The sequence below is a fragment of the Ahaetulla prasina genome, chromosome 4, assembly GCF_028640845.1.
Source record: "Ahaetulla prasina isolate Xishuangbanna chromosome 4, ASM2864084v1, whole genome shotgun sequence".
NCBI classification, from domain to species: domain Eukaryota; kingdom Metazoa; phylum Chordata; class Lepidosauria; order Squamata; family Colubridae; genus Ahaetulla; species Ahaetulla prasina.
Genome location: NC_080542.1, coordinates 66,318,189 through 66,334,394, shown reverse-complemented (window position 1 = coordinate 66,334,394; position 16,206 = coordinate 66,318,189). Strand labels below are relative to the sequence as shown.

General features: G+C 42.1%; 1 protein-coding gene across 5 annotated transcripts in view; it reads right to left on the bottom strand.

Annotated features, from left to right (window-relative positions):
- EGFR (epidermal growth factor receptor) overlaps positions 1–16,206 on the bottom strand; it is a 156,417-nt gene that overhangs the window by 16,462 nt on the left and 123,749 nt on the right. For 3 of the 5 annotated variants that reach the window (XM_058183933.1, XM_058183934.1, XM_058183935.1), the window contains 6 exons: positions 9,375–9,516; positions 8,824–8,946; positions 7,719–7,817; positions 3,572–3,757; positions 2,463–2,618; positions 1,243–1,318 (listed from right to left, as the gene is read on the bottom strand). In XM_058183933.1, the coding sequence (XP_058039916.1) occupies positions 1,243–1,318; positions 2,463–2,618; positions 3,572–3,757; positions 7,719–7,817; positions 8,824–8,946; positions 9,375–9,516 (782 nt within the window). Of the gene's footprint in view, positions 1–1,242; positions 1,319–2,462; positions 2,619–3,571; positions 3,758–7,718; positions 7,818–8,823; positions 8,947–9,374; positions 9,517–13,411; positions 15,515–16,206 lie in introns of those variants that run through there. The other 2 variants (XM_058183936.1, XM_058183938.1) reach the window with 2 other exon arrangements.

Genomic DNA, 16,206 nt, shown 5'->3' with positions numbered 1-16,206 from the left:
TTCTAATGTTACATTTCAGAAAAGTAAAAACTGCTTTCAACACTATTCAATTTCTTTAAAGCATCACTTTATATCTCCAACCAATACATTCTTCTATTTTTGGTAAATTTAGATAGAATAATTATTGTCTTAGTCAAAAATACTTTTTTAAAATTGTCTTAACACATCCTGTAGTAGGATTTTGTTTTAATTCAATGAACCAATAGCAGTTTGACAGTATTTTGAACTGGTACACACAGCAAAATTCCTCTTTTTCTTTTTGTAATATGTGCTGTTTATGATATAGGCTGCTTTTTAAGAATTTGGATATGATTACTAGCATTACAATGGGCTGCAGGAAACAACAGTCCTGGATTTTCAATAATCAGAAACGTTGGGGGGAAATATCGATACAAGCATTATTGAAAAGCTGATGGCTTATAGGACTTGATTCACTGAGCAACAGAGTTGCTTCACTGAGCAACTTCAGACTGTCAAGCCTGTATTTTCAGTAGTATTTATTTCTCTGATCATTGAACTTGCCATCTAAGCTTCAAATTATAGGTCTGAAATCACTCACTGAGCAATATAATTTGGGTTGAGAGTTAAACCTGGATCCCAGTCCAACATTTTAATTACTGCACATGACTTTCAATCAGATGAAGATGCACTCCCTGCCATAATATTTCTTTTGAAAAAATACAGATATGTGATAGATCCATAGTTTCATCTTACTGCTTTATACTATTTGTGCTTTTGCTTAGAGAGATACATAACAAAACCATGATTGTTAACTAACTGTTGAACTTACTTCCTTTCTTGGCATATTTTAGAGTCCCCATGGCTTATTCTGGTTTGCATGATATTTACTGCCTACTTCAAATTGTTTGGAGAAACACAGTGATACTTTATTCTTCTTTAGATAATATCATGGGGAATATCCAAAAAAACCATGTAACTAAATGCTTCTTTATGCAAAAAACCCCAACCCAACCCAACCCAACCCAAAACCCCCAAACCCAAACCACAATCTCTTTCCACACATACTGCACAATAGAAGTTTGACGGAATGATCCAAATTTTGCTTCTATTAAAAACCAGCTGTTATAATAATTTTGTGCATCAAAGACTCTTCAGAGAGATGCAACTCCATAACATTATCCCTGTGTCTCTACAAGAAGAAATATTATAGAGCTATAGAGCAAGCCTTGCAGATCAGCTCAGTGACCAATTTAGAATCAGCCCAGCATGTTTTACACTTACCAAAACTCCAAACATCACTCTGATGGGTATAAATGCGATGCAAAATTGACTCCAAAGCCATCCATTTAATTGGAACCTAGAAAGAGATTGGAACCATTGCAAGCAGATGAGAATGATGAAGTTTGTTATTTTAAAAAGTATGACAGTATGCACTAATGCTCACAACTGGTTATATTATAGGTATCATTGCAGCTAGACAGCAATTCATGATAATTATGATACTTATATAACCTAGAACTATTGCTCAGAATATGAAAAGTTGAAAGAAGCATTGCCCCCCAAAAAATGCTCATATGTATTTTTACTAAATGTAGGGGATGGAGTGGGCTTTTTATGTTGTGAATTTTTAATATTGTAAGCCACCTGCTGTCACCTATGTGTGAGTTGAGTGACAGCCATGAATAATTTATAAATGGATAAATAGTTCTACAATTGAAAACTGTAAAACTGTTTTGGTGGAGATAGTCACAGATAATGGCATATTTCTGAAATTAAAATTCCAATGTGGTTTTTGCCTTTTTCTCAGGAAGAAGTAATGCCTTTCTCAGCATTCAACATGCAACTTGGTGTACTCATGTTACATCTCTATTGAGTGTGGTACAATGACTTCTAGTGTGCTTCTGGGTACAATTTTGGAGATACTAGTTTTTGCCTATAAAGCTGTTCATGGCATAGGAATTTGTGGGATGGCCGCCTCTTCCCACTAGATCAAGAAGTCAGTAAAAAACTGGGACTCAGGAAGCAGGGCTTTTCTGTTGCTGTGTCTGCTTTTGGAACATGACTTTCCCGTGGAAAGTAGATTGGCCTCAACCTTACTGACTTTTGGAAGGCCATCAAGACATGGATATGTCCCTAGGCTTGGGGATCAGCTTGTTAGGATCCATGTCAGTTAGTTGGTTGGCTGTCATCTATATTATTTATTTATGTGAACCCCACCTTTATGTTGTTAGTTTTTATTTGTTGAAAGCTGCCTAGAATCAAGCTCTTTGAGATGGCAGGATATGTAAACCAACCAGCAAACTAAACAAACAAGCAAACAAAGAAAATATAGATAAGTTCTGTATTTCTAAGCTTGACCTATTCTGCATAGGTTATATATAATTTATTTGTCAATATAGTTTCCACCACTCTCCAAAGTGACTGAAAATTGAACTTGAGGATCTGAAAACTCAACATTGTACAAAGAAAACCAGAAGGAAGAAATAAATTTACGCTCTTACTTTGCCTCCTTCGGCATGGTACTCCTTCTCTTCTGCACCAAGTAATTTGGCCAATCCAAAGTCTGTGATCTTCACGTGCTGGGGTGTCTTAACAAGGACATTTCTGGCAGCTAAATCACGGTGTACCAAACGACGTTCCTCTAAGTAATTCATTCCCTAAATATGTTAACAGTTAAAGCATCTTATTGTACCACACAACATCTATAGCCACATTGCAGAAAATATTAAGAAAATGAATTTTGTACTTATTGAGGTAGTCACAATAAAGCTGTTGCTTTTTCAGCAGTATTGAAAAATGAGTGAATGTGCAGAGCAAGATTATATTAATTAAAAACACATTCCTGGCACTCCTGGTTGTGATTGTTAAGTAATCTCCTGGGTTGGAAATGGAGCAAAAGAGCTGCTTGTCAAGTTCAGTTCCCCACAGTGTAGAGAAAAAATTACTCCAGTGAGCTACAGGAATGTATCTGAGCTCAAATACATTTCTGCAGCTTGCCAAAGCAAATGCTTGAGAGTTTGAGCTCCATTTCTGCACTCTGCTGGAGGAGTTCAGTTTCCTTTCATTCGCAGAAAAGGACTGCTCCAACAGACTACAGAAATGGAGCAGGGCTATTCCAGGTGTCTGTTCCTCCTAGAGGATTTCAGCTTCCTTCTGCATGTTAAAAGAATTTCTCTGGTGAGTTTCAGAAACAGAGCTCCTATCTTTTGGATCTGAATTCCATTTCTTCATTTTACCAAAGGAATTCAGCTCCCCATTGTAGGAGACAAGAGGGCATCTTCTCAGCAGGCAGCAATAGCTTGCAATCTTCCCTGCTGATTTTTCCATTGACTAGAACAGAAGATTGCAAGTCATGATCAAATGATTGCAAGGCTTTTTGCAACTGGTCATAAAACAGATTGCCAATACTCAGACTGTGATCATTTGACTGCAAAGGGGGAAAGTGCGACATTTTACAATGGCTGGAAGTGCTTTATGGTTAATTTAGCATGTGGAAACTAAAAACCAAGAACTACTTGTAGGCATCAGCTGGATCAGAGTGACAAATCTAAATTCAGATCAATGTTCTAGACATTTTTAGAGAACTAGATGGAGTTTGTTGTTAATATACCTTTGCAATCTGCACACACCAGTTGAGAAGGTACTGGGATCCAATGTTATCTTTGTGTTCTCTGACATAGTCAAGAAGACAGCCATAGGGCATAAGCTGGGTGATGAGTTGGACAGTTGATGTGAGACAAATTCCCAGCAAACGGCACACATGGGGATTATCAACACTTGCCATCACATATGCTTCCTAATCAAAAGAAGGAGGGGAGGGGAGGAGAGAAAAATTACTTACTCTGTAAGAAATTACAATATTAGTATATACTATCTTGTCTCAGAAGATAAGATCTGCCCCCTTTCTTTTAGATTTCAGGAAAAGCCTTAAAACCTGGCTATTTTGTCTGGCATGGGTTCTGAAGGAGAAACTGCTGGATGGAGGCCGTTGGTGCACTAACAGAGAAGGCATCTCACTTCTCCTCTCAAGACCCTTATTTATAATAATTGAATGTTGATTTTATCTTGATGCAAGCCATTCAGAGTCACCTGAACTATGAGATGGGCAGCAAATAAATTTGAGAAATAAAATTAATTAATTAAATATTTAAATTATATTTAATTTATAAATTTATAATTTAGATTATAACATTTATAAATTTATAATTTAAATTATAACATTTATAAATTACTGTAATTAATTAATTAAATGACAGAAATAATCTGAATCATGCGTAATTCTACATGGAATGAGTATTAATCTGAAGGCTAGAATTGACACCTATTATATTTCAACATAGCACAATTATATTTTAATTTTTTGTCTCATTTATAAAGGTGATTGCATCAGTATAAAAATCCAGTAGGAAGAAGTCAAGAGTTTTTCTCTCTTCATTAATACACATGATCTAAGTAGGTACAGGATATTCACATATCCAAATGACAACTTTCAACTGAGTATAATTGTAAACTGCAAATTACCATCTCAGAGTGAATATTGAAGTAAAATCAAAGTAGCTTAATTGTAATAAGGTTCAATAAAAATAAAACAAAAAATCATTATCTGTTATAACAATTTAATTGATTTATTTAAATAACATAATTTTTTCAATTAATGGCTCCAACACATATTTTGATACTTTTCTGTCCATTCACTGCAGTAATCTGATAGGATTCCTGACAATTAATAAACAAATGTACACTTCATAAAACATAAGAAAGTAATTTGCCACTACATTTTCCAAACCTGTAAATTAGATTATAAAATCTTGATAGGCATTGTACAAATAAAAAAAGGAGAATGGCAAGGAAAGCAGAAAATATATATGAAATCAACCAATACAGTCATAGACCAGCAAAGAGAAAATATATATGTTCACACTTTTACATTATGGCAATTGTCATTATCTAATGAAGACCATGTTAAGAGAAACCATAACAAAAATTAGTCCCAATAAATCAAATTTCACCTCTTTTCAAAAGTATCACAGCAAAGATTTTAAAGGATTTAAATTGGATACAGAGAGAAGAACTTGTTTATTCAGTTGCACCTGCCTCCTTGTGGCCAACAACCTAAACTAAAAACATTTCAGTTTTTTCTTTTGATTTCATCAGGTCTATTTATTCTCTGAAAGCCCAATCAAATAATATCATAGTCATAATATATTGAATCATTCATTATCATGTAATTGTGCTTTTCTGTCATCGGTCTCAGTGATCTAGCAAAGAAAGATTCCTCGCCATTTGTTTTGCCAAGAGTATATTTTACTGAAGCTTAAATGGTTACAGAAATAGAGTAAATTGAATCTGAAGTTTTCCCATGCAAACAACAGAAATAAAAATTTCCTCTTCCCCTCATGACATTTTCTCTGCAATTGCAGAAAACGTGCTGATTTGGAGATTGCTGGATCTGCATACGTACATATTACATCTGGTCTCTGTAGCATGAGGCTGCTAAATCAGAATATGGCCCAAATCAAAGAAAGAAGGAAACAAAGCAAAACGCTTCATTTCTTAAATAGCATTTAGTTCATATAGAAAAGAGTGGCCAATTTCAATGAGAGGATCCAGAATATTAAAAAAATGGAATTTATTATATGCCTTGGTCAAATATACTGTATACTATAAATGTTTCTACAAAGATCTTTTAAACATTCTTTCTTAGTCTGCATATTTTTAATTCCACTGTAATAAATCTACTATCATAAACATATGCTTCTTTGCTTCCTCTTTTATAGACCCCTATTTCATTAATTATTTTATAATTTTTAAAAAACTATTTCCATGAATTGACTGAAAGTTCCAAATCTTTATAAACATTAACCTGATGTCTGCCAAAATAGAAATTTGTTCTGCATGGACTGTACCATCTATCAGCCATCAAATTTTGTGGAACTGTTTCAGTATTTGACAGTGCCTATTAAATTTGATATTATAAAAACAAACATCTATCCTTTAAGAAAGAATGCTGAAGCCATTTTAAAATTTCAAAGCATTTTAAAATGCTTTGAAAAAATAGACTGGCTTTTGTTGTTAAACTGTAGTTTGGAATCTAACTTTGCATTACTTTGCTGATTCTGAAAAGGGACATATGTCTACATATGTGGTATGTTCATAATAGTAACATTTTATGACTACATAGCAGTGGTCCTAACATTTTATAACTTTATGTCATTTTATGACTACGTAGCAGAGGCTCCTCCCACTGACCTGGATGTCATTGCACGTTCGCTCACGTGCGTGAGCAAAGCGAGTGCACATGTGTGGCCCCATTACAAACTGGTAGTAAAGGTAAGTAGAACCCACCCGTTACATAGATAAGATAAAGGAAGGACAGCATTTCTTATGCACCACAAAATAATTACTTGAAACAAACTAATCTTTTCTAAGCCCAACTAAATGTCCCTTTGCTTTTTTCTGTAAATTTCAATTCATCTACACAAAATTTGTCAAAAATTTACAGAGTGGAACACTAAATACAGTAGTCTTCAACTTACAGCAGCTACTGAGCAACTATTTGAAGTTATGACAGGCTATCCTCCCAAATTTACTTATGACCATTCAAAGTTACAACAGCTGCAGTTGGTCACTTTTGGGTGTTTAACAACTGGCACATTTTTACGGCCATTTGCAGTATCCCAGTCTTATGAGCACAATTGCAATATTGCAAATATTGCAAAAAATAGACAGGCTTTTGTTGTTAAACTGTAGTTTGAAATCTCTAACTTTGCATAACTTTGCTCATTCTGAAAAGGGACATATAATGGTAACATTTTATGATTACAGTGGTGGGTTGCCCCCAGTTCGAATCAGTGTTTACTTTTGGTTTCCAGTAAAAATATCCATTGGGGAAAATTAATTCACTTAACGACTATCCTGTTTGCAAATGACTAATGAAAAAAATGTCAAAAAATTAGTTTGGTCATATCGACTGCACTTTAAGGTTTTGGTTACGACCTTTAAAGCGCTCCATGGCTTAGGGCCTGGGTACTTACGGGACCGCCTGCTGTTACCGCATGCCTCCCACCGACCCGTACGCTCTCACAGAGAGGGACTTCTCAGGGTGCCGTCCGCCAAGCAATGTCGGCTGGCGGCCCCCAGGGGAAGGTCCTTCTCTGTGGGGGCTCCCACACTCTGGAACGAGCTTCCCCCGGGCTTACGCCAATTACCTGACCTTCGGACCTTCCGCCGCGAACTGAAGACACATCTTTTTACTCGCGCGGGGCTGGCTTAAATTTTATAAATTTTATAAATTTTATAATTTTATCGATTTTAAATTTCTTACTACTAATTTTAAATGAGGTTTTAGTTTTTTTTATATATTTTAAAGTTTCTAGGCTAATTATAATAAGTTTTTTAACTTGTATTTTAAATAGTATATTGTATTGTTTGTTTTTACTTTTGCCTGTACACCGCCCTGAGTCCTTCGGGAGAAGGGCGGTATAAAAATCAAATAAATAATAATAATAATAATAATTATGACTGTAACTTCATGCTCAATTATGGGCATATGTCAAGGATTACCTATAGTCATTTGAAGAAGTCCAAACACAGTCTCTCTGTCTAGCCCGGTTGATGATAAAATCAGTTGCAAGAAATGCTACAATGACATAAATACTTTGCCTTCACCAACAATGCCTTAATATTTATCTACATGCTATAAAGTCCCTACAGATGATATTTTAAATCTTCAAAAAACAAGAAAAAAGAAAGCTCACATCAAGAATTTCTTTGTTAGCTTTGGGTGATGTAGCCTCTCTTAATTCCTTAATGGCTACCGGAATTTTAACTTTTTCTCCTTCTGGAATCCAGAGACCCTGTTAAAAAATCAAAATGAGTAAATTTAACATAAATTAAGACAATTAGAAAGTAAAATAGATTATGAACAGACTTCAATACATCCATATAAATTACATGGATTGTAGATAAATAATATTTGATTAAGACAGTAAATATAAATGATAATTTGGGTGTGCAACAGCATGATTCTATGTACATTTATTATGGATTGTCAATGGGGCTTAATTCCAAATAAGTTTATACAGAACGGATTTTTCACTTATATACAGACATAAATACTTATTTTTTGGTTTATAAGATGCACTTACCCCCAAAGGTGGGTGGAAATGTCTGTGCGTCTTATAGAGTGAATGTTGCTGAAGCCCCACCCATCCGCCCGTCCCCACCCTTCAGCCTCTGCGTCCCAGCAATTTGTCTCCTTGCAGCAAACAGCAAACAGCCTGGTCAGCTTCAGCACAGTGTGATTTAGCATGAACAGTTGATTGGTGGTTGGATTGGCCACCCGGAATACCGCCGATCAGTTGTTCTAGGCAGTAGGGATCTCTGCCACCCATCACCACCACTGCCACCACCACCCATCACAGCTGCTGCCTATCACCATCTCCGTCTGCCCATTTTCGGCCTCTGCATGTCCTATCGAATAGCAGTGGCAGCAGCGATCCATGCCTCCTGGAACGGGCCAAAATGGGACATGTGGAGGCCGAAAATGGGGCACATGGAGGCCAAAAATGGGGTACGCGGAGGTGGCAATGAGCAGCAGGGATCCCCACAGCCTGGAACAGCTGATCAGCAGTATTCCAGGAGGTCAATCTAACCGCCAATCAGCTGCTCGTGCTAAATCAGGCTGTGCTGAAGCTGACCAGACTGTTTGCTGTTTGCTGGAAGGAGGCAAATTGCTGGGAGGCAGAAACAGACATTTTTTTCTTGTTTTCCTCCCCAAAATCTAGGTGTGTCTTATAGCCCAGAACATCTTATAGTGTGAAAAATATGGTGCGTACATATTTAGAAAAGATGATAATTTACCTGATAGACAGTACCAAAAGCTCCAGAGCCAAGGACTTTTACTTTTTTAAATTCTGTTTCTTTTAAGATTCTTAGAAGTGCTTGGTTTGGTGCTTCTCCACTTGGTGTCAAAGGTTCAACAAGCTATTGAATCAAAAAGGGCATGGCTTAAGAAGAGACAATTTCTTTTCAATAGTATACAAGGAAGAGTGGATTTGAAAAATATAAAACTAATGATTCAAATCTATTTGTGCTATATTATACATCCATAACAATACTTGGCAAATCACTGCTGAGAAACAAATGATCAGCTTCCTCATCATTAGAAATGCCATCATGACCTTATTTATATTATAATAGCTCTAATACTATCAGGAACATACAAATATTTAGAAATACTATATTCTTTTATGAGAGCTAGAAGAATGTGGCTTCATCCCAGACAGAAAGCTCATGATTCCTATTGAAACAAATACAGAATAACAGACAACTTAGAAAGTCTTTGAGATGCTAGTGCATTGTGAATCCATACTAGTTAGTTCTCTTCTGAATCCTTAGTTACAGTATATTACCTCTCTTTCTTGCAGCAGTCTGCGCAAAGTACGTTTTCTAACAATCCGACGTCTACGCACAAAAAGACCAATACCCAGGGCTATAACAACCAAGCAAAGAATGCTCCCAACAACTCCAGCAGCAATGGATGGGATTTTAGATCTACAAGACAGAAACAGTAATTATTGCTTTTATGTTATTGATAAATTCAGTTCATCATCATATGCGAGCATTTAGAGCATTTTTTAACAAGGAAAGGGAATAAAATATAACTTGATATAATGAAACATTCAGCCAGTGGTTTCCCCCAATGCTGTCTGAAGCAATGAAGTTGTAATGGATTGTGAGAATAACCTTGAGGAACAGGAAGAAGGCTTGTAGCTTAGACAAAAGTCTGATAAGAGAAATCTGAGTCCAAAGCAGGAATGGGAGAGGAGAAAGTACTTCAGAATTGACCCTTCTTATTATATTCTGTGGGTTCCGTAATAATTGAGGCTCCACAGATGTTCACACATAACGTTTATTTTTAACTCACAGAGACCAGCAACAACACAAGAACAGCGCACCTGCTTTGACAGCCCTTTTATACTCGGCTATCAAAGCGGGAGCCAATCAGAACAGAACAAGAAACCATCTCCACCACTAGGGGCCGCCACTGCCGGTGCAGGACATAACACTTCTTTCCCCCCAGCTTGCGCAATCGTAATCCTGGAAATACGCTGGGTGCCGCTTGATTCGGCTGGACCTTCATGGCTCCGTTGTAGCCATGGTCACTGGCTGGCCCAACTCCTCAGCCTCTTCTGTGGGGGACTTCTCCGGCCCAGGGACCCCTAGCCCCTCCACCGGCAGAGCAGACAGGGCTTCCTCTCAGTTATCAGATACAGGGGCTGGGCGTCTTATTCCCCTGGAGCTTAGCTCCTCTGCCCGGGATGATTGGGTTGGGCTACCTCCTGACTCTTCCTGAGTGCCCCCCTCTGGCAGCTGCCAGTCCCTGACCTGACGCCGGGCCCTGAGCTGGTCACAATGTCTGCGCCACTCTCTACCCTCATCCAACTCGACCCTGTATGAGCACGGGCCGGTGATTCCCACGATCTTTCCTGGGAACCATAGGGGGTGGCCGCTGTAATTCCGGGCATACACCACCTCCCCCAAATCAAATCTTCTGTTTGCTCCCATGGAGTCCAATGGCTGACTAGGTGAGTATTGGGGGTGCAATCTATCAAGTGTGGTCCTCAAACGCCTGCCAATGAGTAACTCTGCTGGGCTCTTATTCGTAAGTGGGCACGGCATGGAATGCTGCCCCAGGAGGTACTCATCCAACCTCTCCTGCCAGCCCCCTGGGCCCGACCTGGCCAATGCCTCTTTCACTGACTGGACTGCTCGTTCTGCCCGGCCATTACTGGCTGGATGAAACGGGGAAATGAGAGCATGGCATATTCCTAGGCCCGCTAAGAACGACTCAAACTGGGGATGTTAGCTGTGGCCCGTTGTCCGAGACCACAAGGTCGGGCAACCCATGGGTTACAAACAACCGTCGCAAAGTTCTAATGACAGCTTCTGAAGTTTATTTATTATTTATTTATTATTTACATTTGTATACCGCCCTTCTCCCGAAGGACTCAGGGCGGTTCACAGCCAAATAAAAATACAATACTATAAATACAGATTAAAAAATACAATTAAAAAACTTATTAAAATTGGCCAGAATTAAAATTTGGAACTAAAAACCCATTAAAACCCATTAAAACACATTAAAACACTACCCCAGTCCAGCGCAGATGAATAAATAGGTTTTAAGCTCGCGGCGAAAGGTTCGGAGGTCCGGAAGTTGACGAAGTCCTGGGGAGTTCGTTCCAGAGGCGGAGCCCCACAGAGAAGGCCCTTCCTGGGTGTCGCCAGACGACACTGTCGCGCCGATGGCACCCTGAGGAGCCCCTCTGTGAGAGCGCACGGTCGGTGAGAGGTATTCGGTAGCAGCAGGCGGTCCCGTAAGTATCCCGGCCCTATGCCATGGAGCGCTTTAAAGACATTCACCAACACCTTGAAGCGCACCGGAAGGCCACAGGTAGCCAGTGCAGCCGGCGCAGGATAGGTGTCACTCGGGAGCCACGAGGGCTCCTCAATCACCCGCGCCGCTGCATTCTGGACTAACTGTAGCCTCCGGATGCCCCTCAAGGGAGCCCCATGTAGAGAGCATTGCAGTAGTCCAGACGAGACGCCACAAGGGCGTGAGTGACTGTGCACAAGGCATCCCGGTCTAGAAAGGCGCACTGGCGCACCAGGCGAACCTGGTGGAAAGCTCTCCTGGAGACGGCCAAGTGGTCTTCAAAAGACAGCCGCTCATCCAGGAGAACGCCCAAATTGCGCACCCTCTCCATCGGGCCAATGACTCGCCTCCCGACAGTCAGCCGCGGACTCAGCTGGCTGTACCGGGATGCCGCATCCACAGCCACTCCGTCTTGGAGGGATTGAGCTTGAGCCTGTTCCTCCCCATCCAGACCAGACGGCCTCCAGACACCGGGACAGCACTTCGACGGCTTCATTGGGGTGGCCCGTGTGAAAAGTACAGCTGGGTGTCATCAGCGCACAGCTGGTACCTCACACCGAAGCCACTGATGATCTCACCCAGCGGCTTCATAGATGTTGAACAGAAGGGGCGAGAGAATCGACCCCTGCGGCACCCCACAAGTGAGGCGCCGCGGGGTCGACCTCTGCCCCCCCGTCAACACCGTCTGCGACCGGTCGGAGAGATAGGAGGAGAACCACCGATAAACGGTGCCTCCCACTCCCAATCCCCCCAACCGGCGCAGCAGGATACCATGGTCGATGGTATCAAAAGCCGCTGAGAGGTCTAATAGGACCAGGGCAGAGGAGTAACCCCTATCCCTGGCCCTCCAGAGATCATCCACCAACGCGACCAAAGCCGTCTCAGTGCTGTAACCGGGCCGGAAGCCGGACTGGAACGGGTCCAGATAGACAGTTTCCTCCAGGTGAAGGGGGAACTGATATGCCACCATACCCTCTACAACCTTCGCCGCGAAGCGAAGGTTGGAGACTGGACGATAATTACCTAAAACAGCCGGGTCCAGGGAAGGCTTCTTGAGGAGGGGCCTCACCACCGCCTCTTTCAAGGCGGCGGAAAGACTCCTCCAACAAGGAAGCACTGTAATCCCTGAGCCAGCCTCGTGTCACCTCCTGAGTGGCCAGCACCAGCCAGGAGGGCACGGGTCCAGTAAACATGTGGTGGCATTCAATCTACCCAGCAACCTGTCCATGTCCTCGGGAGTCACAGGGTCAAACTCATCCCATACAACATCACCAAGACCGCCCTCAGACGTCTCGTCCGAATCGCTGCAATCTCGGTCCAAACCGTCCTTCAGCTGAACGATTTTATCGTATAGATAACCGTTAAACTCCTCAGCACGTCCCTGTAACGGGTCATCCCGCTCCCCCTGGTGAAGGAGGGAGCGGGTCACTCGGAACAGGGCAGCTGGGCGGTTATCTGCCGACGCAATGAGGGAGGAGGCGTAGCAATGCCTCGCATCCCTCAGTGCCACTAGGTAGGTCCTAGTATAGGATCTAACTAGTGTCCGATCAGCCTCTGAACGGCTGGACCTCCAGGAACTCTCTAGGCGTCTTCTCCGGCGTTTCATCCCCCTCAGCTCCTCGGAGAACCAAGGAGCCGGTTGGGACCTACGCCGGGTCAGAGGCCGCAAAGGCACGACACGGTCTAAAGCCCCGGCCGCAGCCCGTTCCCAGGCTGCAGCCAGTTCCTCTGCCGTGCCGTGAGCCAGATCCTCAGGAAGTGGCCCAAGCTCCGTCCGGAACCTCTCTGGGTCCATCAGGCGCCTGGGACGGTACCAACGTAATGGTTCCGTCTCCCTGCGGTGTTGGGTAGCGGTCAGAAAGTCCAGGCGAAGGAGAGAGTGATCTGACCATGACAAAGGTTCAATGACTATTTCCTTTAAGTCCAGATCTCTCGACCACTGACCAGAGACAAAAATCAAGTTGCGGAATGCATTAGTGCGATTTCCACCCACTTCGAGAAAGCATCGACGACCACTAAGAATACTTGCCCCTGGTACGGCCCTGCAAAATCTATATGGATACGGGACCAAGGACCCCTAGGCTCCTCTCACTCTCTAGGGGGAGACTTAGGCGGCAGCGGTCTTGTCTCCTGACACCGGTGACAGGCCAACACACAGGCCTCTATGTCTTTATCTAGTCGAGAGCTCGTGCTGCCTTCGCTTATAAGGCTGCAATTCAGGGCTGACAGGACCCTGGGGCCATCCATGGAGAACCCAATCAAGAACTTTTGAGATGGCTCTGTCCAAGCCAGACATTCTAGCAATGTAACAAGCAGTAACGGGAAAGGAGGAACCGTCAATCAGAAAAACATGGGACGCTGGTGCCGGGTCTTCCACCTTGGTCATCAATGGGCAACGGCTCAGCACGTCAGGATGGCCCAAATGTTTCCCAGGCCTATAGACCAGGGAATAGGAATAAGCCGCCAGGAACACCGACCATCTGGTCATTCTTGGTGATAGTACTTGCGGAGTCTGTCTGTCCCCGGCCAAAAGCCCCAACAGCGGCTTGTGATCGGTAACAAGTTCAAACAGGTGACCGTAGAGATAGTCATGGAACCGCTTGACCCCCACGACCAACGCCAATGCTCCTTTATCCAACTGCGAGTAGTTGCGTTCTGCGGCGGCCAAGGTTCGAGAAAAGAATGCAATTGGGGCTTCCGACCTGTTGGGCAGCCGATGACTCAACACAGCGCCGACCCCATACTGAGACGCATCGCAGGAGAGGACAAGCGGCAGGTATTCGTTGAACTGTGTAAGAACTGCATTAGACACCAAGAGTTGCTTGACAGCCTGGAAAGCAGCAGCAGCATTCGCACTCCAAACCCAAGGGGACCTGCTATCCAACAGGCAGTGGAGAGGCTCTGCAACTGAAGCCTTGTGTGGCAGAAAGATTGCGTAAAAGTTTAAGAGCCCCAGGAATGCCTGTAACTCTGACTTGCTGCGGGGTGTCGGTGCATCAAGGATTGCCTTGGTCTTGGCCGTAGTGGGGTGTAAACCCGACCTATCCACTAGGAACCCTAGGAATTCTACCTGGGGCACAGCAACTACACACTTGCTTTTCTTAACTTTGAGTCCCACTTCGGCCAAGACCAAGGCAATCCATTCTAGGGACACTTCACCAGGGTCACCCGGGCATTGTTAGGATGAAGGCCCTAGGTCAGAGCTACCTGTGGTGGCCAGCTCTGAGGCACATGCCTCATCTAATGCCATCTGAAATGTGAGGTCCTGCTTAGTGATGAGACGCCGCTTGAGGCGTTCATCCCGGACACCGCTGACAAGCCGGTCCAAAAGGTAATCACCAGATCAACAAATTCGCAATGGCGTGCCACTTTCTGTAAAGCGGCTACATACTGGTTTATCGATTCCCCCTCAGCCTGATCCCTATGGTAAAACAGCTGCCGCCGGGCGATTCTGGAGGGTGTCGGGGCGTAATGTCTTTTTAATTTAGCCATGAAGTCATCCCAAGTCCCTGCATGAATTGACTGGGGGGCCATCAATGTCATGGCTTCTCGAACATTTCTGTCCCACAGAAACCCAGGAAATAAGCACGCTTCCTTTCACTAGATAGGTTTGTATACTCACTGGCAATAAGAAAGCATTCAAAATGGGCTACAAACGCCTCCCACGATTCGGTCACTGGGTTAAAAGGCACAAAGTTCTGAGGCGATGCCATGGTTTGCTCTGTAGGACAGGGATCTGAATAGCTCTGAGGAGAAATTCACACTTTGGCTCGCTCAGCAGCTCAGCAACTCACGTACTTTCCTCAGTCCTCGTCGCCAGTATTATATTCTGTGGGTTCCATAATAATTGAGGCTCCACAGATGTTCACACATAACGTTTATTTTTAACTCACAGAGACCAGCAACAACACAAGAACAGCGCACCTGCTTTGACAGCCCTTTTATACTCGGCTGTCAAAGCGGGAGCCAATCAGAACAGAACAAGAAACCATCTCCACCACTAGGGGCCGCCACTGCCGGTGCAGGACATAACACTTCTTAGCTTTCTGGAAGATAATGGCACAGGAAAGAGGAAGCACTGTCGGTTTTGCAAGATTTTGTTGCTATAACCATAAATAATAAAGATAGTATTAATATTCTTGGTTTTAGTTCCTGGCCTAGACTACTGAAAGAAGAACATGTATGATTTATGAAGTTCAATGTCATTTCTATAAAATGATGACCATCAAACTGTAATTTGATATGCATCCTCATAATATTTGCCAAACATAAAAATAAAGTTATATCATCTGTATCTATCAATACAGCTATTAAGATAGGTAATACGCTATGAATATAACTACAGATATATTTACATGAAGGGAAACAAAAAAATGCTCACTTCATATACTATTGTGGAATTTTCTATAATTAGAAAATTAGCTATAATTAAAAACTTAGACATTAGAGAAATTAATGTTGTACAAACAAAGATGTGATTATGTGGTTAGGACCTAAGAAGCAACTCTAGCATAGTGGAAAGTTTCTATCCATTAACTGATTTTTAAAAATATGATTGGCTTAATGACCTCTTTCCTACTGGCTAATATTTTCTTGCTATGACTGGAGTACAATGAATACATACTGATCTATTAAGAACTGTGTAAACTGCTATAAACTAATAGTGGATCTAGGTCTCTTTTCTAAAGCTACAACTAAAGCTATAACTTATTTGTGTATAAGAATCCATTTTATTAAAATCTGCTTTGTTTTGCCACAATATTCTTGGCTTAATTGGACACAGCTATAAATGGACATCTAACTTT